Below are 25,026 nucleotides of genomic sequence, written 5' to 3'. Positions count from 1 at the left end.
GCTAAATGAAAGAAAAATGAAATCGAACATTTTCTAAACGCAGTCAGTTTCCTTCTGAAATACAGTGATGAAAAACACCCGCTCTGGTATTTGATTGTGAAACTTGCAGTGGTCATGTTTATTTAATGAAGTCAAAGCCTTTTTGAAAATCAATTTTTGGCGGTCAGTTTTCGATGGTTTTCAGAAAGACAGTTCTGTATCTGCATTAATAATTGTATATCTATGTTGACGTAATATTTTTTAAGATACTTTCCATCTTCCATCCATGCCGTGTTTGTTTTTCACAAGGGAGACAATGAAGTGCTGAGATCAGCAAGGCACCTTTTGGCACTTTTGACACAAGAGAGAGCTGATGGGTCTTCTACTAGTCAGGGTATAAACAGGTATTGCTTTTTTAATTATTAAATGGCAACACATACATTGTGGTCAAAATGTAGATTTTTGTTGTTGTTTGGTCTGTCAGGTCATCTCATGTTAGAGGCCAAACTCCGGGGCCATCTTCTGTCCAAACAGAAATGACCAGGGAAGTAGAAACTGTATATAACAATCCTCGCCTATTATGAATCGTAGGTCTGTTCTGACTTCCATGTTACAGTTTTTAAAACAGGTCCTTTCCTGGATTGTTCTCAAATCGTAGAGGAAAACGACGTTTCACTGGACCTTGTCCTGTGCCCATAAAACCCAAACCATTTCAGGTCATGTTCCATCTGCTGTCAGCCCAATGTGAGCGGTCCCCTAGTGGTCCAGATCAACTGCTCCATACACAGCAGGACTGGGACCAGAACTGCACTCTAGATGAGAGTTTGACTCATCAGGAGGTAATGTGCCAGGCAGCAGGTAATATTTACTGCCTTCAGTAATTGGTTGGCCTAGCTGTCTAAATAATTAGTTATTAATTACGCACACATACATACATGCATACACACAAAGAGAACAGTACTGTGCTGAAGCGTTATGCACATTTGATGTTTTATAAGAGAAGTCTGCTTTAGTGTGTTAATAGGAAATGTAAGATCTATCTATTTATCCATATATATATATATATAAGGGGTGTAATGGTACACTAACATGACTGTTCAGTATTAACCTCGTTATCGAAGTCATGAAGTTACAGTCAGCTGTGCAGTAAAGTATACACAGAGAGCACTCTCCTGCACATTACTATAATATTAAAGGGATCGTTCACCCAAAAATGAAAATTCCTTCTTCATTTACTCGCCCTCAAGTTGTTCCAAACCTGTATGAACTTTAATTTGTGGGTGAACTATCCCTTTAACAGACCCATACCGTGATATTCAGGCCAATTAAATGTACCGTTACACCCCTACATAGTGCTTAACAAATTTATTAGACCACCTGCCACAGAGAAAACAGATATTTTAGAATCTGTCAAAACTTGTTTAAAACTATTTGACAATAATACTGTCATTTATTAGGCAAATAACAAACTGAAAATGTAATATTTGGTATGCAGTCCAAATGCCAAGCTGGCTTTCATTGTTTTATGTACAGTACTTTTCCACAGTCTCTGATGACTTCCAAATGATTTCTAGTTGTTCCTAAAGACTTGCTTTTGATTAAACTTTTGTCCAATCTACTGTATCTTTCTGTAATAATATGAAATCCCCATATTCATCGGGAAGAAGGAGGCGGGAACCGGCGCACAATCAAATAACATTTTAATAATACCAAAACAAACAAAACAGCGCATCAGCCCCTCACGGCGACTGACGCGCACAAATAAAAAGCAAAACATAAAATAATGTCCCAGGCCTGGTCCTCTCTCGTCCTTCACGGTCGTCGCTCCAGTTTTATATCCTTCCATCTCCTCCGTGGGACTCGAGACCGGTGGTGGGGCGCAGGTGTAGCTCATCTCCAATCATTATACCTGGCCTCACTCCTCGTTCCCACGCCTCTCGGCCCCGCCCCACTCGCCACACTTTCAATCCATTAAATCCCTAATTTGTTCAATAGAATGCAGTCTATACTTTGACTTGGCCAACTGTGACTAAATAGCTCAGTTTACACAAGCTGATGTATTAACATTACAATAACATAAATTATTTTTAGTTAGTTTTGGGCAGCTGTGGCACTAACCTTACATTGTGTGGTGGTCTAGTAAGCGTTGTCGTAGGCTATATATATCCTTATATTATTATTATATAGAACATTTGTATTAAACATGTTGTATTAAAGCCGATAAGTGATTGATTATTTCCCTCAGCAGAGACACTTCAGATGTGCACTGTTCACAATGATGGTTTTGAATGTCTTGATCTATTATTTGAAATCACTTCAAAAAAGTAAAATACCATTAATGCAACATGTGCAGCGCAAGTCTGGCAAATAGGCTACATTTAATTAATGGTGAGACATTTGTTTGGCTCTCAAAAATTATATAAAGATTTTGATTTTATGGCCAATGCATTGGTTATTGGCTTTCAGATACAAATAATTATCGGTACCGACCAGAATTTTCATATTGGTGCATGCCATATATATATATATACATAACTGTTGTTGGTGTTTATACATTTAGGGGGTTGGGGAAGCCGGAAGCTTTCACTTGTGGCACCTGCAGACTGTGGGTACACAGGCAGGCTTATCAAAACCTCCAAAATAGGGGAGAATTCTGTCCTCTATATAGCTCCAGTACAAGATGAGCTCGATGTCACTCCCTTGCCACCATCATCAGAAGCAGTCCGAGATATGCCTAAAGCAATGTGCAAAAAATACTGTACCCACTTCAGATCCTCACAAATCACAGTAAGACTTGTTCTGATGTTGTTGTGGTCGAAGATGGAGATGAAAGTCAGGATGAAACTCTGCATGATGCACAAGATGTGGAAAGTGAAAAAAAGAGCAATGAACAGGTAAACTCTCTCGGTATTCTTGCATTTCTTGCTAAATGTAGTTGGTCAAATCCTGTAGTTGAGGCAAAAAAGTTTTTAAGAAATGGTTGGTTATTCTATATTATAGGCTTGCTGTCCTATTTGTCAAGAAGAAATGCCCCTTGACATCTTGGAAGTTCATGCCAGTGAATGTGGGGAAAGGTGTGCATGCCAAAGAGTATTACTTTTAGCACAAATAGAAAAATATTTATAAAAGTACAGTACTCTTTACCTCATATTAGAAGCAGAATTTTAATTGTTGTTTTTTCCCCACTTTCCTAAATTTTAGATCTATGGATGATGAAAATAACAACACAACTGAGTTGTCATGTATGGATAATGAAGTGAACGACACTGCTGAGTTTTTATACGTGGATAATGGTACCGGTAATTGAATTGCTTCTTTTTTTTTTTTGTACAGTGCAAAAGAGGAGGATGTGACTGTTTTTGACATTGTTCTGTTGCTGACATTATAAATAAGTCTTTATTTTTATAGTCTATCTTGAATTTATGGTAAACAAGTAGAGATGGAAAAAATATATACACTTCTGTTGATGTGCAACAAAGCTCTTTTGATTTTGCATGATTGTTTATTTTTTTACCAGATTGGAAAACCCATCCGGATCCAAAAGTAGCTATGGCTTTGTACAGAAAGGAAATTCTCAGACTGCATGAGACAGAGAAACCTCTTTAAATGTGTATGGACTTGAGAACGTGTGCTGAAGAACAGGAAAGGCAACTGATCAACTTCTACAAGCAAAGAAATGTAGAGTGGGCCTGTCCTGTCAAATGTCAACTTGAAGGTACAGCCTAGAGAAAATGAAACTGTGTATGCTATAAAATATGCAGCTTATAGTGTATCCATGATGTCAGCTTTAATAACTGTATTTTCATTGATTTTAGGGGATGCTGCAGTTGGTGATGGAGTCACCAGACACTTTTTTTCTACAATTCTTGAAAAACTGAAGTATGGTTTCAGTTTGAACTTGGGTATGCAGTTAATTAGTTGCACTGAAAAATGTAAATTTTTTGAATTAGTTATTTTGATGGGATTTACTAAAGCTGATTTGCAGTTGAATTAACAGGAAACACAGGAGTTACTTGCCTCTTTGAGGGACAGCCAGACCACTTGGTGCCCTCATCCTCACAATTCCTCATTGAAAGTGACCTCTTCCTAGTAGCGGGGAGAATGCTAGGTCATTCTTTTCTGCACGGCGGCCCATGTCTCGCAGGGCTCAGCAGAGCTTTTGTTCATGTTCTACTTCAAGGTTCTCAAGATACTGCCACTTTGCAACTGGAGGACTGCCCAGATGTTGACATACGGGAGACCATCAACTTGGTGTGTGTGTGTGTGTGTGTGTGTTTATTTATTTATTTGAAAATGGTTTTACCTATTTGGAATGTAATGTTGTTGCTGGTATGTATGTGTGTTACAAATATTCTTAAAGTGAAGTGAAGTGACATTCAGCCAAGTATGGTGACCCATACTCAGTATTTGTGCTCTGCATTTAACCCATCCGAAGTGCACACACACAGAGCAGTGAACACACACACACACACACATTTACATTTATTCATTTAGCTGAAGCTTTTATCCAAAGCGACTTACAATTGCTATATATGTCAGAGGTCGCACGCCTCTGGAGCAACTAGAGGTTAAGTGTCTTGCTCAGGGACACATTGGTGTCAACCAGTGGATTCGAACCCAGGTCTCTCCGACCAATGGCATGCATCTTACCCACTGCGCCATCACCACCCTGTGAGCACACACCCGGAGCAGTGGGCAGCCTCTTTATGATGTATGTTTAGCTCAGTGGACAGTCTCCATTGAATGAGGACCAGTCTAGTAAAGTCCTGGATCTTTGTTTGTCTTGGGATCTTCCTGGTCCAACAGAAGAAAACAGAAGGTGGCTTTACGAACGTCTGCTGTCACATGCGGTAACTAACATTTGTGGATAGTATCCACTACCCTCATTTCTATACATTTCAATTATATTTTGCACCTAATTTTAATTGAATACATGGTAATGGATTTTGTATTATGCTTCTAATGGCACTGTTACACAGGTGTATAATAGTTTTTTACTAATTTACTGTTTAGATTGTGTGTGTGTGTGTGTGTGTGTGTGTGTGTGTGTGTGTGTATATATATATATATATATATGATCTTTTATTTTTATCAAAAACCTTGTTAGTATTGTTCTGTCTGTGTTGAAATTTTAATCTAATTAATTTTTTACCATTTCTTTGTATTTTGTAGGTTCTCGGGAGAAGAGTACGCCAAATCAAGCAACTGAAACGAGGACTGAAAGACACTTGTGTTTGGCCTCGTCTAACTGAGAGGAAGGATGTGGTATTCTTTCCCAAGGAATCGGAGGACTCATGCACTCCTGAGGTAAGGCTTTCTTCTCCAGAAGAGGACTACAAATAGTTTTTCCCTTAAACATGATATCAATAGCCATTTTTTGGCAAACATGAATACATGACTGATTATAGACTCTCGTTCTGTTTCTTGTTTAGATGCTGCTTTCACACATCTCCTGTCCTAGAGAGAGTGATGACGAAGATGATGAAGAATACTCAGCTGATATGAAGGAACGGATCACAGGGTATTTAAAGCAGTTCATTGAGACAGGTATGTGCATTGTCAACATTCTTACACAGTTTTTTTTTTTTAAACAGCAGTTGAAGTACAAGTATAAAAAGCCTAATGTAAGAAGCTAGTCTTCCATGTCTCATTTTTTCTCAATGCTAATAATGGCTAGCAGGTGAGCGGAGGCAAGGCTTTTTTTTATCCTCAAACAGCAACATTACACACTAACTAAAGTTGAAAAAGTGGAAAAGCATAATAGGACCCCTTTAATATACTGTACAGTATATCCACATAGCTATGTGAGATAATGTGCTTGTTAATGATTGCTTATGAACTAGTTACATAAAGATTAACAGATTATTTACTGTAAATCAAAGTGCTTACAAATGTCATTAAACTTGGAATTTATATGATTATGCAATTTAAATAACATATTAATTCATAATCACAGCCTATAAGGTCATTAATTTAATATGTTTGCTCATCTTTTGTTGTGGTGTGTATTGTTTTTTTTTTACCAATCATTAAATTATTGTTTTTGCTGTGCCCGATATGAAGTTGAAAATATTCATAATTTGTAAATGTTTATTATTAATCATTTACTACCTTTGTGTGTGTTGGACTTAACGCTAATGAAACAATACTTGTGTAAAGGGTGGTTAGTTAAGATTAGACTCCTTTACCAACCCTTAAAGCTACCCATACCAGCAAACCTGTCCCTAACCCGTATCCCACCTCAATAGCAGCTTGTGTGTTTGCAATAGAAGATGAACATAATAAGTACATTGTACATAATATTTTTTGACGCAAGAAGTTTAAGACACCTAATATAAAGTGTGACTTGTTCATTCTTATATTCTTACATTTTTCTCCTAAACATCCAGATCACTCATAGCTACATTTCCTTTTTGCATTTGTACATTTGTAAATGTAAAAAAGTACATTACTTAATATATGAACTGGAGTTTGATGACATTTGTAGATTTTCAAGAATTTTTGTGTAAAATTGTGTCATTACTCACCCTCGTTCCACTCCCATAAAACTGCAGTTCATATTCGAAACACAAATGAAGATCTTTTTGATGAAATCTGAAAGATTTCTGTGCCTCTGTTGACATCTATACAACTATCAATTAGATGCTTCAAAAAGTTTCTAGCGATCGTAAAACCAATCCAAGGAATAAAGCAGTTTAGTTCAAGGGCTTATAAAACCAGTTTGAATTTAGGGGTGAACGATCCTTTTAACAAGCACATCTCATATTTATAGCTATGTATGTTCTCATGATTTGATCATTATATAATGCTTATTAAGGATTTATTAAAGTTATTATAAAATGCTACCCCATCTTTAAACCCTCTGAAATTCCATTATATGAATCTAATCACAAATATCACAAGGGAAAGACTAGAGTTTGATTTTCTGAAGGAGTAAACAATAAGACAATTATAATTTTAGGGTGAAATTCTATAATTTCTGTTATTTCAGCCTCCAGCAAGGACTTAAAAAACCTTCTGAAGTTCTGGGTCGGATGGGAGCAGATGGAGGAAAATATGGCTGTGGAAATTGTGAAAAGTGATCTCCCAAAATCCTCTAGCTGCTTCTGTATTCTCCGGCTCCCAGGGCACTACAACAGTTTCCAGTCCTTCAACAAGGGCTTGATGATGTGCATTGGCACTTGCAAGTATGGTTTTGGCCATGTGTAGTTTTTAGACACATGTACATGTTACATTTGTTACACACTTTTTTTAAATGCTGTTACTGCACTTAGGACCAATGCTTTGTTCAAACCCAGCTTACAGGTTTTTTTCTTTTTCATTTTTGGGATTGCTTTGTACATGATGCTTGTTGATCATGTTGCTATTTTTTGATACTATGCTATAAGATATAGTACATTAAGTAATGGGTTAATGTTATGTACACGCAGTCACTTATACTGTAAGCTTGTATCGTTCCACAATGGTTTTTTTTCATGCATGGGCTCATGCAGTGCTATAGACATTGTTGAATGTTAGTTGTTCCATAGCTTGTCAGAATTTGCTAAATATCATAAAGTACTTTATTCTTTTAAAGTATTAGAATTTATGTAAAATGTATATTTAAACATGTTCAATGGAAGTACAAATAATAAAAATAAGTCTATTCTTGAATAAAAAAATCCATAATCCACTGTGCTTGTCACTAACTGATGGAAGTGTCAAATCCAACAAGTACAAATTAAACAAAAACAACATTCTTACATACAGGTTTTTTTTTATTCAGATACTTTAACGTATTGAGTACAAATATTAATTCTTTCTTAATTGCTTCTGCTAGAAGTCTGCCTCTTTAAGGCTAAAGATGACAATCACATTTATTCCATAATCGATTGGCAAAAATGAAGTGCAGCTAGATAGATGTCCCAGCCGAAGTCTGTGAAGGTCCTCTGGGGTCTACAGTGTCTCTGAGTGCTTCATCAGTCAGGGGACATTGGGTTTGAGACACAATGCTGGAATGTGCATCAACATCAGTCCACTACTCTCCCAGTTGATCTGTGGTGTGCTGAATCCCTTCAAACAGTAACACAGCATTTCATGTCACAAATGAGATACCAATTACAGTTCTGAACACAGAATAAAGTTTCATCAATGCAGTATAAAAATGTAATATCTTGTATTGAATACAGTGTGATTACTCAAAAGTTTTTACTGTCAAAATCCACAAACATAGCTCTATGTCAGGCTCAGGTACAGCATTGCGGACACTTCCCATCACCCACAGCTGGTTAGGAGACATATTACCCTCTGTGCGTATTGGGTGATTGTCCCAGGTGTTTCGGAATAGGTTGAGATCATCTTGAAGCCGTGGGAGAAATACATAGTGGCAACAGAACAGATGAGTAAGGTCAGAAATATTAAGGTGGCCACCTTCTTCCAAAGCATGCAGAACATCGTAGTAGACATTTGTCACTGATGACCAGACGTCTCTCCACAACCTCTCTATACTGAAAAGAAAAGTAATATGTCAGTTAAATCTAACATTTTAGGCAGATGTTATGTACTGGTTGATAAATCATAAAAGTGGGTAATAATAATAAAATTGATTTTCAACAAAAAACTATTTAACTCACCGCTGATTGTTGATGCTCTTTCCTGAAATAAAGCTTCCTCTTTCTGTCCCACGAACTGTGAACATCAGGCGAGCCACGTCCACATTTTCGACACCCTGATCTCCTCGTACCCTAAGAACATGGATGTTTAAGCACTGAGATTGAAACACATTTCTCAGAAATGTTAAATTACTCAATGCAAGATTCATAGACATAAGCTCCTGTTTTACAGCTTAAGCTAGTGCTAGACTAAAATACATTTTGAGCTGTTAAAACTGAAAGCAACTTTTACTGGAATATCATAACATATGTCAGCGCCAGTGTTTGGTCTTAAGAGTGTCGATCATTTCATTTATTGAACTTGAACAACTGAATATTATGACGAGATCTTACTCTAGATCAGGTCTACCTGAGAGGGAAGCCAAATGTCTCCGCTGCTTCTTGAAAAAAATCCAAGGTGGTTTTAGCAAGGTTATTAGATGAAGCTCCAAGGTACATTATCTATTAAACAGAGGAAATTATTTGCCGGATGGTTAGTGAATAGAATATAGAGAAGTCAAAAATAGTTAATAGTGGGCACTTTGCGTGAAAAGCCATCCACACCCCGAAGATGACTATATTGTAGCTGTAACAAAAATATCATGCAAATGTTTTAAAAATGCACTCCGAGCTCTGGAAGGGACTGCAACATGCAATAATGGAGTAAACAAGCCTGACAAACTTACCGAATCCGTTTATAGTTGGTGTCAATGTGCATTATTGACCTATGACCCGACACTGAATGGGTCCTTCGTACCACGCAGCCCAACTGTGCCCTTCGGGACATGACTCCCACTGTATCTGCCCTGACCCGGTCGAACTGCACTTGGTGTCCCTTTACAGCTGCTCTCATCATTCTGTATCCACACTGAGGCATGTGTTGCTTTACATCTGTCACACAATCATCTAACTCTTCGTCCGTGAGAGTGCTATATCGCGCCCGAATGGAGAGGTTACATTCAGCCATTCGTCTGAAAACTGTGCGTGTACTTACTCCAAGCATGCAAGCAATGGTTGGAACAGAAAAGTTCATGTCCAGGAGATTGTGATGTAGTCTGGTGAGATTAGAAGACGTGGTCGTCCCATCGACCCTGACTCCTGCAGAATAGTCGAAGTGCGCGTCTCCCCGTCTGACAGGTTTAGTCGAACTAGTCTGAGCAGTTCTGTGATGCCCTCGAAAATATCAGCTGGAATGGTAACTAAATTGGTCACAGCACTTAAAAAGACTAATTCTTGAGAGCAGATGAACTCCAGGTAGTCCATGTCAAGGGGTAGGCGTCCAACAGCATTTTCCAAGCGTGTACGGAGTCTTTCCAAAACATAATCCAAAAGCAAATGCTAAAGGGAAATTATAATAGCATGTTAAATACCTCAGTATTGCTGGCCAGATAAATGAAATAAAAAAATAAAAAATTACATCCTTACAATGAACAAACACTTCACTAAAACACACTTTTAAAAAATTATTACTTTAAACACTTAATATAGGCCTAATCAACTCACCGCTCGGTCCATTTCGTCAAATGATGTTTTATGAAGGCCTCTCGTGACGGTTTCGTTGATGCTTGTTAAAACAAAGTAGCGCTTGCACCCCCTGCCGGTGAAGACGATTTACAGCAGATGAGATTGTGATCAGTAATCTACTGATTTTCCTGTTGTTCCCGGATGTGAAACGTTGAATTTACTGTCGAATTTGAACCACTGAATTTGTGGAAGCGAATTTGTAAAGCGAAATAAAATGGACTGAAACTTGCCTGTTGAATATTGTAGGTTGTATTTTTAAACAGATCGAATATTTTGGAAGTGAAATCTGAAAGGTGAATATGAATTCTTGAATTTTTTATTATGAAAATCAGTTTGAAATGTTTTTATTTTAAATATTCATGTCTTAAATATACAACCATGTTGAATTTCAGCCCATAATTATGCAAGACTTAAAAATTAAATGCATTTAAATGCAGGTACGGCTATTGCAATGCATATTTTTTTCAATTATTGTAATTCAGCAAGCTTTTTTAATTCAAAAACATTTGGCATTAATTTACTTCCATAGCTATCACCTTTTATAATTTCTCCTTGGAAAATGAGAAAACATTTTTTTTTACCAGTTTTTGGTAGCATACGATTACGGTAGTGCTTTGTGTTGTGGGCGGAGTTTGCGCTTTGTACTCTGTACTGTTTTGGCTAAAATATCTGAAATAAAATAACATATCTACTTTTTGTTAACATAGGTCATATAGATTTAGTGCAATTACTAGTTTTGGCTGTACTAGATATTTTATATATCCAGTAGATTATCTTTTTACAACCCTACTTTGCAAACCAGAAGAACTACTACTGTAGTGCTGATTTGTATCAAGCTGCATGGTGTGGATATTAGGGAAATGTAGTTTTTTTCTTTCTTTTTTTAAATAGTGTTTTTCTTACAATTGGAGGTTGCAAATAGGGAGATGTGAGTATAGTGTGGGTTTAGTGGGATGGTAAACATGTCTATGTAATCAGATTTTAAATATCTAATTGTTAAATGGGGTCAAACAATTTTAACCAATTATAACCCATATTTTATCTATATTTGGATAACTGCCCCCGTTCTCAGGTCATGAGCTCTCGATATCTGTAGCCCCTTGTGTTGCTGAATTATAAGCCTTCAAACATGTACCGACAAACATGTACTTTTACAGAAGCACTGGCTCTTATAATCACTTTCACTATAATCAATCAAATTACACAACACCTATTTCATCAGAGATTAGACTCCGTACAGTTCAATAATTGATGATTATCATCACCAATATAAAGTATAACAACCTACACCTACGTGCAGGTTAACACCTGATGGCATTTCTTCTGGGCTTTTGAGTTACAACAAATGTGTTTTAGAAACACACGGTTATAACAGCCAGAGAAAAGACTAAGACAGAAATCAAGGGTCAAGAGCCCAACTAAAGCAGACACTGATCTCTAACATGGTTACTTCAAATGAAACAATAAATCAACATCTAAACCTTAGTTCATTCTCAATAAGATCTTCTGTAGACGTCTGACAGAAATAAAGTCAGTCTGGTTATTAATAAGTGGAGCTGCTGATGCTGTTTGTGGGGTTGTTTAATCAGATCTTGAGAGATTTCATGTATTTTATTTCAGTTGATTTCATCTAAGTCTGTGTCTGAAGTCAGTTGTAGTAGTTCTTGTGTTTCTCTTTTCTTCAGTGATTCTGTTTGTTAACAGCAGCTGTTCATCACTAATTCACAATCAGCACTTAGTTAATCACTTAATTACTTAAATGCAAAGTTTTAAAACTTACATGGTTTAAATCAAGGCAATCTGTTTACTAAAACGGTTTGAGTAAAGTTTACTTATTGGGTTTTACAGTGCTATTTCCTTTGTCTGTTTTCTTAATTGCAGAATATTTATCATGTGCATCCAGTCCTTCGTGCTGTCTTTGCTGTAAACTGGTTTAAAGGGACAGAAATGAGAGACTTATTTACCCTCATTTGATAAAACTGTTTTGAAAAAAAATATTCTACATTTAGAAATTTCTAGAATATCTGTTTCAGGTTTTTTGTTAGTGTAAAAACTTTTCCAAAATAAAAAAGTAAGTAAGTGAAATTATTTCACTTATTTTTCACCAGATCTTGAAGTGTTCCTGTAGCTCAGTGGTAGAACATTGCATTAGCAAGCGTAAGGTTGGGGGTTTGATTCCCCGGGAACACATGATAGGTGAAAATTGTTAGCCTGAATGCACTGTAAGTTGCTTTGGATAAAAGTGTCTGCTAAATACATTAATTTAATATTATTTAATTAAATTTTACTCAATAAAATGTACTTATTATTATTATAATTTTTTTTTACTTAACTTAGTTAAGTAGATTTACTTAATTTCCAAATGTGTTAAATTTACTTGAAAAATGCTTGTGCAAAAACTTGCCAAATAAAAATTAAGTAAATTTACTTATTACTTTTTTCAGTGTACAACAAAGTTTTAATTTTCTAATTTCACGGACACAAGCCATCTCAGGTCTAGTTTCAGGGAGCACACAGGCTCAATATATAAAATAAAGCTTTTAGTTTGTTTCTGACTGTGTAAACAGATTCACACACACACACACTCTCTCTCTCTCACACACACACACACACTCACAGTCTCTCTCTCTCACACACACACACACACACACACACTCACAGTCTCTCTCTCTCACACACACACACACACACACTCACAGTCTCTCTCTCACACACACACACACACACTCACAGTCTTTCTCACACACACACACACACTCACAGTCTCTCTCATTATAACCTGATCCCTGATCTCTTGACCCTCAAACTGACCTTTACAGGCTCCCAGAAAGTGAGGATTGGTCAAAATGTTGTTCATTTTACTCATTTTACTCTCTTGGTCCTCAATCCAATGGACTAAAAATGAAACTGGTCCTCACAAAGACAGTTGTACAAGTACACACACACACACACTGCTTACATGAATATCTATTTATGCTAATGCTGCTACAATGGTAAAAAAAAACATTTTTTTAAAAGCACAGACTAAAAGACTATGGTCTATGACAGGAGTAGGCAAGTTCCGTCCTAGAGAGCCTTAGTCCTGCAGAGTTCAGCTCCAACCCTGAAAAAAACCTCACCTGTCTGTACCGTAGTAATCCTGAGTGGATTGATGAGCTTGTTCAGGTGGGTTTGATTAAGGTTGAAGCTGAACTCTGCAGGTCTGCGGCTCTCTAGGACCGAACTTGGCTACCCCTGGCCTATGATGGGTAGTCGTCTCCTCTTGTACTTGTAAAATTATTATTGGTATTTAAAAACGAGAGTGCATTACACATACCGTTGGCTCTGTTGCATCCTCTGTATTTATTTAAAGATTTTTATTGATCTCTACAACAAAGGGCAAACAGTTTTCTGTTTTCATTTTGCTCCTTCCAACACCTGTCACTGTTGGAAACTACAAACCCCATTTCCAGAAAACTCAGGATGAGAAAGTACCATTGACACAGGCATATATTGGGATTTTATATGCTCATTCTGGCATGCTTTAGCTCCTCCAAATCACCTGAATGGTGCTTCATGGTCTGGAATATATAATGTAGTAGCCTCAATATCCCTGTTTAAAGTTGATTATCAGATGGATATGGTCATAACATTTACTTTGCATGGCCTCAGATCACGGAGCTTCTTAAAATGATATTGCAGTTTGCGTTGTTGCTAAGAGGTAAATTGCATAACTGATTATTAATACTGCTATGTTGTTTTGTATCCAACCCTGCTAACCGATCATCTGTATAACATGTGGTTTACTAGATGGTTGATATATATTTAGACAGGAACTACATTGTTTTACACAGTCAGTATTGAAGTATATAACATGGCCAGTAGCTATCAGTGTAGTATGTTTCATACATCGACCTTAATATGTGATCTGGTGTGACTGTGACCTCTAATGGTCCAAAATGCCGTTAGTTCAGGTCGTATCTGAAAGCTCCCAGTTCTCTCTTTTTGTAAGTGTTGATGTGTGATGAGCCAAAGTCAACTCAATAGTTTGATGACAAATCAAATTTGTATTTCTATTTCCATAAACATATACAGCAACCTGCAAATATTTACAGAAATTATAAGTTGCAAACATAACCATGGTTATTACAAATCCAGCAACATAAAAAAAAACTTTTAAAGTCAAAGTACAAGTCAAAACAAAAGGGATTACAACTGTGATTGAGTCCCAAGTCAAGTGACTTGAGTCCCCACCTCAGCATCATTATCTTCATCATCATCATCATTATCATCATCATCATCCTCAGAGCTGAGGTCACTTTGCCAGTCCATTTCCTCCATTTCCCCTTCATCTTCCACCAGCTTAGGAGTTGGTTGAAGAATGCCTCTGTATGTGCATGCTACAGTCTGCTGCTTGAGTTTGAGGTAATGCAGTCTTCTCTTAAGTAGACTGATGAGGCCCTTGGAGGCCTCCTCTGTGAATCCATTGGGATAGCCTATAAATCCACACATGAAGAATAATGGAATTACCGTCACACTAAACATTTTATCAGAGAGAAATGTTAAATACAAAGTCAAACTGGAAAATAATAACTGGATAAAAGAATCTTTGAAGGCTATGTACTAGCATGATTGCTTTTCATGTGAAAACAGTTTGACCTATGAATTTTAAAGTGCATAAAGCCATATAGTTTGAGTTACACTTACTTCCTGTTTTTATGCAATCTGAAATGGTGGCTATCAGTGTCTGGACCTTTGCAGCGGAGTCCTTAAGGTACTGACAGTGCTGCATCATCTCCTTCACAAGGATCTGCTTTTCTTCTGTCAGTCGTAAGACCAGCATTAGTTGATCAAAAAGCTTCTTCTTGGCGAGAACGTCTATACCGTCTGAAGGAATGAAAACATCATACATTAATAAACTAATTTGATGTTGATACATTTTAAATAAACAAAAAGTTAAATATTAATACAGCACCTGTGTTCTGTTCCCGCCAAGGCCATATCATGCTCTCTGCAGCTTTGTTGGAGAGTTTCTGTACAACTGAGTGTGTTTCCACAGGATCACCGTCAGGTTGTTGGTTGTATCTCTGGATCTCATCTAGCAAGCGCTTCTTTTCTTTGGCAATTCTTGAGTAATCTTCTGATGCATTTTGTTGCGATCTATAATAATAATAAAGACAATGGTATTAAAAAAGAGCTGCCATGGCATTTAATGAACCGAAAAAATATAACTTCCATCTACATCACTTACATTTAATAATACATACCATTCTGTCTATAAAGGTAGTGCTTCTTCTGAAAAATGCTCACGAAGAGTGCTTCGATGGAGACCTGCAAACCACGAGCATCAACAGAACTGGCTGCTGCATTTCCTAAAGAGAAATGTTTCAAACATTAAGTTTTAAGTTTTCTTAATTGTGCATAGTACAGTGGCAACAGACACACTTTAGGACAATGTTTAATTTGGACAGAAATCTATCTCGTATGTTTTTTCATAATGTTGAGCGAAAACGTTCTCATAACAACGTTCTTGTTACATCTTTATGATGTTATTTTTAATTGACTGATGTTCTCAGAATGTTGAACGAAAACGTTCCCATAACAACGTTCTTGTTACATCTTTATGATGTTATTTTTAATTGACTGATGTTCTCAGAATGTTGAACGAAAACGTTCTCATAACAACGTTCTTGTAACGTCTTTATGATGTTATTTTTAATTGACTGATGTTCTCAGAATGTTGAGCGAAAACGTTCCCATAACAACGTTCTTGTAACGTCTTTATGATGTTATTTTTAATTGACTGATGTTCTCAGAATGTTGAGTGAAAACGTTCTCATAACAACGTTCTTGTTACATCTTTATGATGTTATTTTTACTTGACTGATGTTCTCAGAATGTTGAGGGAAAACGTTCCCATAACATGTTCTTGTAACGTCTTTATGATGTTATTTTTAATTGACTGATGTTCTCAGAATGTTGAGCGAAAACGTTCCCATAACAACGTTCTTGTAACGCATTTATGATGTTATTTTTAATTGACTGATGTTCTCAGAATGTTGAAGGAAAACGTTCCCATAACAACGTTCTTGTTACGTCTTTATGATGTTATTTTTAATTGACTGATGTTCTCAGAATGTTGAAGGAAAACGTTCCCATAGCAACGTTCTTGTTACATCTTTATGATGCTATTTTTACTTGACTGATGTTCTCAGAATGTTGAGGGAAAACGTTCCCATAGCAACGTTCTTGTTACGTCTTTATGATGTTATTTTTACTTGACTGATGTTCTCAGAATGTTGAGGGAAAACGTTCCCATAACAACGTTCTTGTAACGTCTTTATGATGTTATTTTTAATTGACTGATGTTCTCATAATGTTGAGGGAAAACGTTCCCATAACAACGTTCTTGTTACGCATTTATGATGTTATTTTTACTTGACTGATGTTCTCAGAATGTTGAGCGAAAACGTTCCCATAACAACGTTCTTGTAACGTCTTTATGATGTTATTTTTAATTGACTGATGTTCTCAGAATGTTGAGCGAAAACGTTCCCATAACAACGTTCTTGTTACGTCTTTATGATGTTATTTTTAATTGACTGATGTTCTCATAAGGTAGAGCGAAAACGTTCCCATAACAACGTTCTTGGTACGTCTTTATGATGTTATTTTTACTTGACTGATGTTCTCAGAATGTTGAGCGAAAACGTTCCCATATTAACGTTCTTGTAACGTCTTTATGATGTTATTTTTAATTGACTGATGTTCTCATAATGTTGAGCGAAAACGTTCCCATAACAACGTTCTTGTAACGTCTTTATGATGTTATTTTTAATTGACTGATGTTCTCATAAGGTAGAGCGAAAACGTTCCCATAACAACATTCTTGTTACGTCTTTATGATGTTATTTTTAATTGACTGATGTTCTCATAAGGTAGAGCGAAAACGTTCCCATAACAACGTTCTTGGTACGTCTTTATGATGTTATTTTTACTTGACTGATGTTCTCAGAATGTTGAGCGAAAACGTTCCCATATTAACGTTCTTGTAACGTCTTTATGATGTTATTTTTAATTGACTGATGTTCTCATAATGTTGAGCGAAAACGTTCCCATAACAACGTTCTTGTAACGTCTTTATGATGTTATTTTTAATTGACTGATGTTCTCATAATGTTGAGCGAAAACGTTCCCATAACAACGTTCTTGGTACGTCTTTATGATGTTATTTTTACTTGACTGATGTTCTCAGAATGTTGAGCGAAAACGTTCCCATATTAACGTTCTTGTAACGTCTTTATGATGTTATTTTTAATTGACTGATGTTTTCATAATGTTGAGCGAAAACGTTCCCATAACAACGTTCTTGTAATGTCTTTATGATGTTATTTTTAATTGACTGATGTTCTCAGAATGTTGAGCGAAAACGTTCCCATAACAACGTTCTTGGTACGTCTTCATGATGTTATTTTTAATTGACTGGTGTTCTCAGAATGTTGAGCGTAAACGTTCCCATATTAACGTTCTTGTAACGTCTTTATGATGTTATTTTTAATTGACTGGTGTTCTCAGAATGTTGAGGGAAAACGTTCCCATATTAACGTTCTTGTAACGTCTTTATGATGTTATTTTTAATTGACTGATGTTCTCAGAATGTTGAGCGAAAACGTTCCCATAACAACCTTCTTGTAACGTCTTTATGATGTTATTTTTACTTGACTGATGTTCTCAGAATGTTGAGCGAAAACGTTCCCATAACAACGTTCTTGTAACGTCTTTATGATGTTATTTTTAATTGACTGATGTTCTCAGAATGTTGAGCGAAAACGTTCCCATAACAACGTTCTTGTAACGTCTCTATGATGTTATTTTTACTTGACTGATGTTCTCAGAATGTTGAGGGAAAACGTTCCCATAACAACGTTCTTGTAACGTCTTTATGGTGTTATTTCATAATGTTGAACAAGTACATTCTTAAAACACCATTATTGGAATGGTTTCATTTTCGAAGTGATGACATCAGAAATTACAAGTGTGACAAGTATGGTAGACTAGGCTATATACCACATTTCTGATCTTTGTTTCTATTTTTCCTATTTGTTCCCTATATTGTCCTAATGACAAATGTGGTTAGAATTGGTTTATATTATAATATACCTTTGCAATAAATCATCATGTCTTTGATCAACAAAATGTATTTTTTTTTAGAACAGAATATGACAAAACATATAGCCTATCTTATTTTAAATTAAATAGGCATAGGCTATACTGCAAAGATTATGTCATGACATATTTTATTACAAACTTTTCATGAACAAGGTCTACATTGTGAATGGATCTTCAGGTTTTGTACACCACAGGCTTTATTTTATTTTATTTTATTTTTTGCGCTGAAGTGGACAGGACAGAAAAGTCTTGGGTGGAGAGAGTGGAACAGGAATAGCATAGAATAGAGTCAGGATTGGAACACCGGTCGGCTACCTAACCAGTAACAATTACGCAACTGCATCCAAAGTACTGCAAGAGAATCGATCTCGCGAAAAAACCAGAGTTGCCAAGAATTGGGCTACTTTAACACTGCTCCGCGGGTTGTTTTTCATGTCCGCGGGTTTTAAGAGACACCAATAACGTGATATTTAACTCTAAAATGCTCTAAAAACCCTCACCAAAAACGTGTATTTTACCTCACCGGAATGCGATTTTTCTGGGGGATCCCTAGAAACATGAGTGGACTGGTGTTGTGAAAATCTGGCAACCCTGAAACAAGCCGTCTTTCAGGTTCTGACGTCATCACGGTGCGTATGCTTCATGCTGCGCCGTTTTCAAACGAATGGAATTTAAAATCTGCAGCTCACCTTTATATATGTCTACTAGGGATGGGCGATACCACATCTTTTCAATGCGATACGATACCAATACTTTTTGTTACAATTTTAACATTACCGATACCAATACCGATACTGCTTATAATTTTAAAAGTGTATGTGATTTTACTAAATAATCTTAATTTAGTAAATAATCTTAATTTGCAGTTCCCATGGCTACAAGAACAATGATTTGTGGTGTTTTTGTTAAAACCATGGGTAATTTTCGTAAGGGAACCTGAAAAAAGAATGTGTGTTTGAGCCCATGTGAAAGTAGCACAATTTACATATGATTTACAGTTTATTTTAATAAATATCAAACATTCAATTCAATTGTGCATTATAGCTGACACCTACATGAACAATTACAGTTGTTTTTATGACTGTAAATCATTCTCCTCAAATGCTACTGACGTTAGAAAAGTGTATACCAATATCGCATGTAACTTTAGAAATGGTCCCTAAATTTGAGACTCTCGAACGTCCAACGTCAAGCCAACTTCATTTTTTCCTAGTTTTCTTTTCTCTGCGCCGGATTGGTGATGTCCTTTACCCAGGCATAGATGTCCATCCATTCAGCCGCAAACATGAGGTGCGAGCGGTCGCGAGCGTGGATGGGAGAATGGTGCAGTCCAAACCCCTCCGGGATTTGGAGCCCTATGCAGACTGCATATTCTGCGTATAGGGAGTGGCGGTACTGTTGTCATCTTTCGAGCAAGTCGCGACCGTGCATGCCGTGTTGTGATGGTGAATGGCACATTGCACTGCGCGCAGCCGCAAACCAATCGGTGTTAACGTCATACTACCGTGACCGCGAGACCTTTTCTTGAGAGGGGGTTCAGCGAAAAATCGGCAGCTGTCAGCAGGAAGTGGCTGTCACTGGCAGCAGAAAGTGGCTGCCAATAAAACCGGATGGCAGCTGTCGCTAATACCCGGAAATTGGGAGGCTGCCGGCGGCAACAAGACAAATAAATAATTATATACACTTATGATTATGTTTAATACTTTTTTAAATAAGTATAAAGGTCAGTATTGTATATTATTTGATTTAAAATATTGATCAAATATAAACAAAGAAATAAGATCATTTTGCTAAACGTTAATTTCCAGCTGAATGTTTATGCATGCATGTATCATTGTTTGTGTGAAATAAAACAATTTATATACGAGAGTGGCACTTACTCGGTGTATGTTGTATATTTATTATAGGCTATATACACAAATGACTGAAAAGAGAGAAGTCTCAGAGACCTTTATTTAAAATCATAATTTGCGGTTATATTTGTAGTATTTCAAGAAACAACTATATATATATATATAGTATAAAGTAGCTGTTAAATTTGTAACTGGGTTAGTAAGTTGTCAAAGTCAGTGCTTTACAATGTAAACCGTATAAAATATATCCAGTAAGCAAGAAGACTAAAATATCAATCAGAATCACTAACAACAATCCGGAGGTATTTTCAAGACTCTTAGATCAGAACTGATGAGGCATACGGAGTTACTTCTCCAGCATCTTGCACCAATCACTGTAAAACCCAGGGTGGATGTGCATCTCTCCTCATTTTCCTCTTGCAACATGGTCAAGTCAAGCATCGTTTATTTATATAGTGCTTTTAATAATACAGATCAAAGCAAAAAAACTTTACAATATTAAATAGGAAAATAGTGTGTCAGTCAATAATGCAGAATGACATTAGTAAACTCAGTTTGTAGTCAGTTTAAAAGGCAGTTTATCATTCAGTTCAGTGATGTCATCCTTGAGCTCGGTTCAGTTTAAATAGTATCTGTGGAATCGTTTGCAATCATGTCAATGATATCACTGTAAATGAAGTGACCACAACGAAGCAAGCCAGAGGCGACAAGGAACCAAAACTCCACCGGTGACAGAATGGAGAAAAAACAAGATCTTTACAGGGGATCTGTATCTGGGCTCTAGTTGTCCTGGTCTCCGCTGTCTTTCAGGGCTGTAGAGGTCCTTTCTAGGTGCTGATCCACCATCTGGTCTGGATACGTACTGGATCCGGGTGACTGCAGTGACCTCCGAATAAAGAAAGAAACAGATTAATATAATTGAAGATGTTAATATCTATACGATGTTTGATAGGGAGTTTGATAGGGTTTACAGAACTGGGCTAATCCGGTCATACTTCCTGATTCTAGGAAGAACTCTAGCTGCTGCATTTTATTATTCATAAGAAAATGGTGACTTTAATACCCAAATTGCTTTATTAACAGTAGACATGCATGCACAGCCATATTAATGATTATTCCCATTGCATCTTGTCATCTTGTACACAGAGCAGTGATTACATTTTCATGCATAATTTGCACACCCGATAAGCAGTTGTTGTAAACCTCATCGCAGTGTCTGCAGGGTGTACATTTTGTTGAATTCCTGACATGGCTTAGACTTGTTCTCCATTTTGTTCCACCTGTATATTGAGATGAGTAGCATGAAAACAGCATTATTACAAAGATAAACATTCAGACATGGTAACTGAGAAATGTAATGTTATGGCACCTTTTTAAACCTCTAATCAAATATGTAAAAGAAGATACTCAGTCAAGCCAGCTGGATTGTGCCCTCTTTCGAAAGGAGTCTGTATACAGTACAGCAGACTTCTGAATTTGGAACAAACCAAAGAGGGACTTAGTAATGTAGCATCACCCCTCCTCCAGGATCACGTAAAGAAGAATTTCCAACAGGACAGCATCTGGCAACTATTGGGTATTACAAAAAAAAAAAAAAAAAAAGTGTCAGTGCCATGGTTTTGTCTCAAGATGCACATCAGTAATGTGTTTTTGTTTGTTTTTCTAAATGCATGTTTACAAAAGCTACTTCAATGTTCTAAATTTAACTACAGCCTAATCCTGGCTTAATCCAAGCCCTGTCTGTGAAACTAGACCTAAAAGTTATAAGGAATTATGAACCGGTCCATTATATTTTGTATAGATAATAAAAAATAAAATAAAAAAATTGTTTTGCATTCACATGCTTACAACTTCAACTGGTACACAGAACAGTTCTGCACATGCATAGTATTAGAGAAAACACACCTCAATAGTGCAAAAAAAAAAAGAACTCTAAAGTTAATGTATATCACACAATCTCCTGAAAGACTTAACATGCAAAGATATATGGTTAGTGTTGCAAATTTATCTTCTATCATTCCAGTCAAACAACATTCTTTTATATTATTCAATAGACTGTTAACACGCTAACAAACGTTAATATTTAAATGGTACGTCAAACGTAATTTGAAGTTAATGGTAGGCCCCTAACAAGGTACACAAACGACGTTGCTACCACTAATTAGATTTCATTGAACAATTAAACCAAAGTAGGCACCAAGTCTACCAAGTCGTTCACCAAGATAACAATTAAAATCAAACTTACAACGCAAAAAAACATTAATTACTCCGATGACCAATTTCTGAACTTGCCATTTGATCAATCGCAACCATTACTGAAGCGTTTGGGTGCAGTTATATCTGATTGGTTGCGCCCACATTGGTCGATACTGATTGGCTCCCACCGAATGGCAGGTCCCGCCTACCATCCGGCTGTCAGTTACTGCCTTCCAGCTGTCAATGGCAGCCACTTCCTGCTGCCAGCTGCCGATTTTTTATCTGAACCCCTGCTGCTTTTCTTTTTAGATCATATACACACCATCCCGATTGGCCTGCCCTGCACACACTGCTTAAAACATTTAGTTATAAAGAAATTATAACTATAATTAAGTATCGATACTTTGCAGAAAATACCACAATAGAAGCTTCTGAGTATCGATATATCGATACTGCACATCCCTAATGTCTACCTCTGAGGCCAGATCGCAGCCATTCTAACAGGTGAGTCGATTACACAGTAGCTTGTGTTTTTTTTTCTTTAATATGCAAATTTTTATGACCGGGTAGCTAAATAGTTTAGAAGCTTGCAGTTATTTATGTGGGAGACCATTAACTTATAGGCTAACGTTATTTGTTGTTGTGTGGGATTTACTTTGAAGGCCTTTGTTAAATTGAACTCCTATTTGTGTGCAGACAGGCTTTGCCGCTTTATATTTGATAAGTTACTGAATCTTACACGTTTCATAACATTCTTTTTTAACGCAAAATATGTATTAATTAACATTAGCCGTGTTTCCACTGTAGGGCCAACAGCAAGTGCATCACTACACGAATCAGAAATATATTAATACGCCATGCTAAAGGATACGCATTTGCTTAAAGGCCATTAATGTCTTACAAAAAAAAAAATGTATGCCTGTAAATGTCATAATCACTCAACTGAATAAAATCAGGTTATTGTAATTGCTATACTTTTCTGTGACTGTTAGTTGCACATGTAGGCTAATTAGACAATTAATCAGCTATATGTCAATACTTACAGTTATATCTCTCTCTTTTTCTCTCTTACAGTTACTTTGCAAAAGTTTCTCAAACATGGAGTCTGACATGAACGGGGTCAGATTTTTTTTATTTTATTATTACAAAAAGAGAGTGGTTAGTACTTCAAGGTTGTAAGAGTTTGCACTTGGAACACAGTGTCATGTGCATTGTTGTAACTCCAGCTGTGTGTGATCTTTGTAGAGGTGGAGTGGGCTAAGCGCAGCACAACAAACCAAACACCAAAGCAACCCTGTGTTTTCCATATTATTTTATATAATTATGCACACAGTTTTATTTTTCTTGGTGCAGATATTGCTGTGTAGCATAATACAGCATTACTTTTATTTTCAGATCGATTGGCTGAGCCTCATGGGAGGCAACACACCTGGAGAGTCGGTCAGAAGACTGCTTGGGAAACTCTGGACAAATGCTCTTTGGGCCCAATATAGTCTTAAAGGCCGCAAGGGAAAGAAGAATTTCCAGGAACTGGAAATATGTAATGTCATAATCCTTGAGTAGTTTCTCAGTTGTTTCTTATTCCAAACATTTTATAGTAAGTTGCAGAAGATAAACTTTATTTTCAGAGCAAGCTAGGCCAAAGACTGCATATGAGCCATTGAGGAAATGAGCAGTGTTTTTGTATGCTTAATCATCATTTATTGTAAGTAGCAGTAACATGTTTGGTTTTTGTGTATCTTAACTGGATTTTAAGATGCCTGTCGTCGAACACACACCAAGGTGCTGGAAAAAGTAATTGAGGACTTCATTTCAGAAACACTGAAGTTTGCACCACACAGAGATAAGGTAAGGCTTTTTTAGTTTGTAAAACATTAATAAGGAAAACATAGCACATATAATACAGATTATACTGTATAGTAATACTATGTTTTGTTTCCATAGATGCTACAATCTCAGGCCGAAGCAGAGACTTAACACTTAATTAGTTGTTTTACACAGAACGTATTTTATGTAAGATTTGGAATGTTTCAGTTTGTGGAATGTTTGAGTATATAAAATGTGGTCACATACTCACACTATCACGCACACACATCCACTCCTCCGCTCATTATCACTTTCAGCTGTTTCCCCTTTCGTTCCCTTCTCCTCACCTGTCCCTTCTTTTGCCCTTGATTGTCTCTGCTTCTTATTCCCTCTTTCTAGCCCTGTCTTGTTGTCGGATTATTCAATGACCTCTCGTGAGACACGTCTGTTTCCTAGTCCTGTACTGTCTTTTCCGTGGAATGTAAGGTCATTGCTTCTACTGTGAGTTATTTTGTCATTGGACTGTGTATTATCCAGCTGTGCCTGTTTGCTGAGTACCTGTGCAGCGCCTGCCCTTGGCTGTTCACACTGCCAGCTGTCTTCACTGTTTTGGACGGGCTGTATGCATCTCGGGGTCCCTGCCTCTGCCCTTGTGGATTTATGTTGTTTTTTTCTTAGACCCAGTCGTCTGTATGTTTCTGTTTTGGCACAGATAGAAGCCTGTGATTTTTGTACTAAATTATTCAGCGAAGACATTTGCTTTATTAAAGACTGTTAACTGCACCCACCCTGGCCTTCCATCGTTCTTACCACATAACAAAGTGAAAGTTAAGATATCAGTAATGCCATTTTTTTTGTTCCATTTAAATGTACGTTACAGTATACTTAAA

The 25,026-nt window shown here is 36.7% G+C and overlaps 1 protein-coding gene and 3 long non-coding RNA genes across 6 annotated transcripts; 2 read left to right on the top strand and 2 right to left on the bottom strand.

Moving 5' to 3' along the window:
• Positions 1 to 219: 219 nt before the first annotated feature.
• LOC113078427 (uncharacterized) lies at positions 220 to 8,018 on the top strand. 3 transcript variants are annotated; one of them, XM_026250755.1, is made up of 12 exons: positions 220 to 383; positions 464 to 818; positions 2,540 to 2,873; positions 2,980 to 3,053; positions 3,181 to 3,272; positions 3,497 to 3,694; positions 3,795 to 3,881; positions 3,965 to 4,230; positions 4,701 to 4,829; positions 5,152 to 5,286; positions 5,412 to 5,526; positions 6,971 to 8,018. In XM_026250755.1, exons 6-12 carry the CDS (start codon positions 3,586 to 3,588, stop codon positions 7,186 to 7,188), a joined length of 1,059 nt encoding a protein of 352 aa, XP_026106540.1. In that variant the 5' UTR covers positions 220 to 383; positions 464 to 818; positions 2,540 to 2,873; positions 2,980 to 3,053; positions 3,181 to 3,272; positions 3,497 to 3,585; the 3' UTR covers positions 7,189 to 8,018. The 3 variants fall into 3 exon arrangements, with proteins under 3 accessions (XP_026106540.1, XP_026106539.1, XP_026106541.1); XM_026250754.1 differs by having other exon boundaries at positions 3,181 to 3,278; XM_026250756.1 differs by having other exon boundaries at positions 221 to 383; positions 3,181 to 3,278; positions 3,977 to 4,230; positions 6,971 to 8,017.
• A 1,147-nt stretch (positions 8,019 to 9,165) lies between these two features.
• Positions 9,166 to 10,668, bottom strand: LOC113078423 (uncharacterized). Its single transcript, XR_003281498.1, has 3 exons — positions 10,113 to 10,668; positions 9,296 to 9,947; positions 9,166 to 9,195 (listed from the first exon to the last, which is right to left on the bottom strand). It is a non-coding gene; the product is annotated as an uncharacterized LOC113078423 (long non-coding RNA).
• Positions 10,669 to 21,402: 10,734 nt separating this feature from the next.
• On the bottom strand, positions 21,403 to 23,075 carry LOC113078429 (uncharacterized). The gene is made up of 3 exons (XR_003281502.1): positions 22,380 to 23,075; positions 21,504 to 21,703; positions 21,403 to 21,414 (listed from the first exon to the last, which is right to left on the bottom strand). It is a non-coding gene; the product is annotated as an uncharacterized LOC113078429 (long non-coding RNA).
• A 161-nt stretch (positions 23,076 to 23,236) lies between these two features.
• Positions 23,237 to 25,026, top strand: LOC113078424 (uncharacterized). Its single transcript, XR_003281499.1, has 3 exons — positions 23,237 to 23,870; positions 24,087 to 24,178; positions 24,275 to 25,026. It is a non-coding gene; the product is annotated as an uncharacterized LOC113078424 (long non-coding RNA).

The sequence above is a fragment of the Carassius auratus genome, unplaced genomic scaffold, assembly GCF_003368295.1.
Source record: "Carassius auratus strain Wakin unplaced genomic scaffold, ASM336829v1 scaf_tig00025698, whole genome shotgun sequence".
NCBI classification, from domain to species: Eukaryota; Metazoa; Chordata; class Actinopteri; order Cypriniformes; family Cyprinidae; genus Carassius; species Carassius auratus.
Note: the sequence above shows the minus strand (reverse complement) of the source record. Positions and strands in the feature narration are given on the sequence as shown.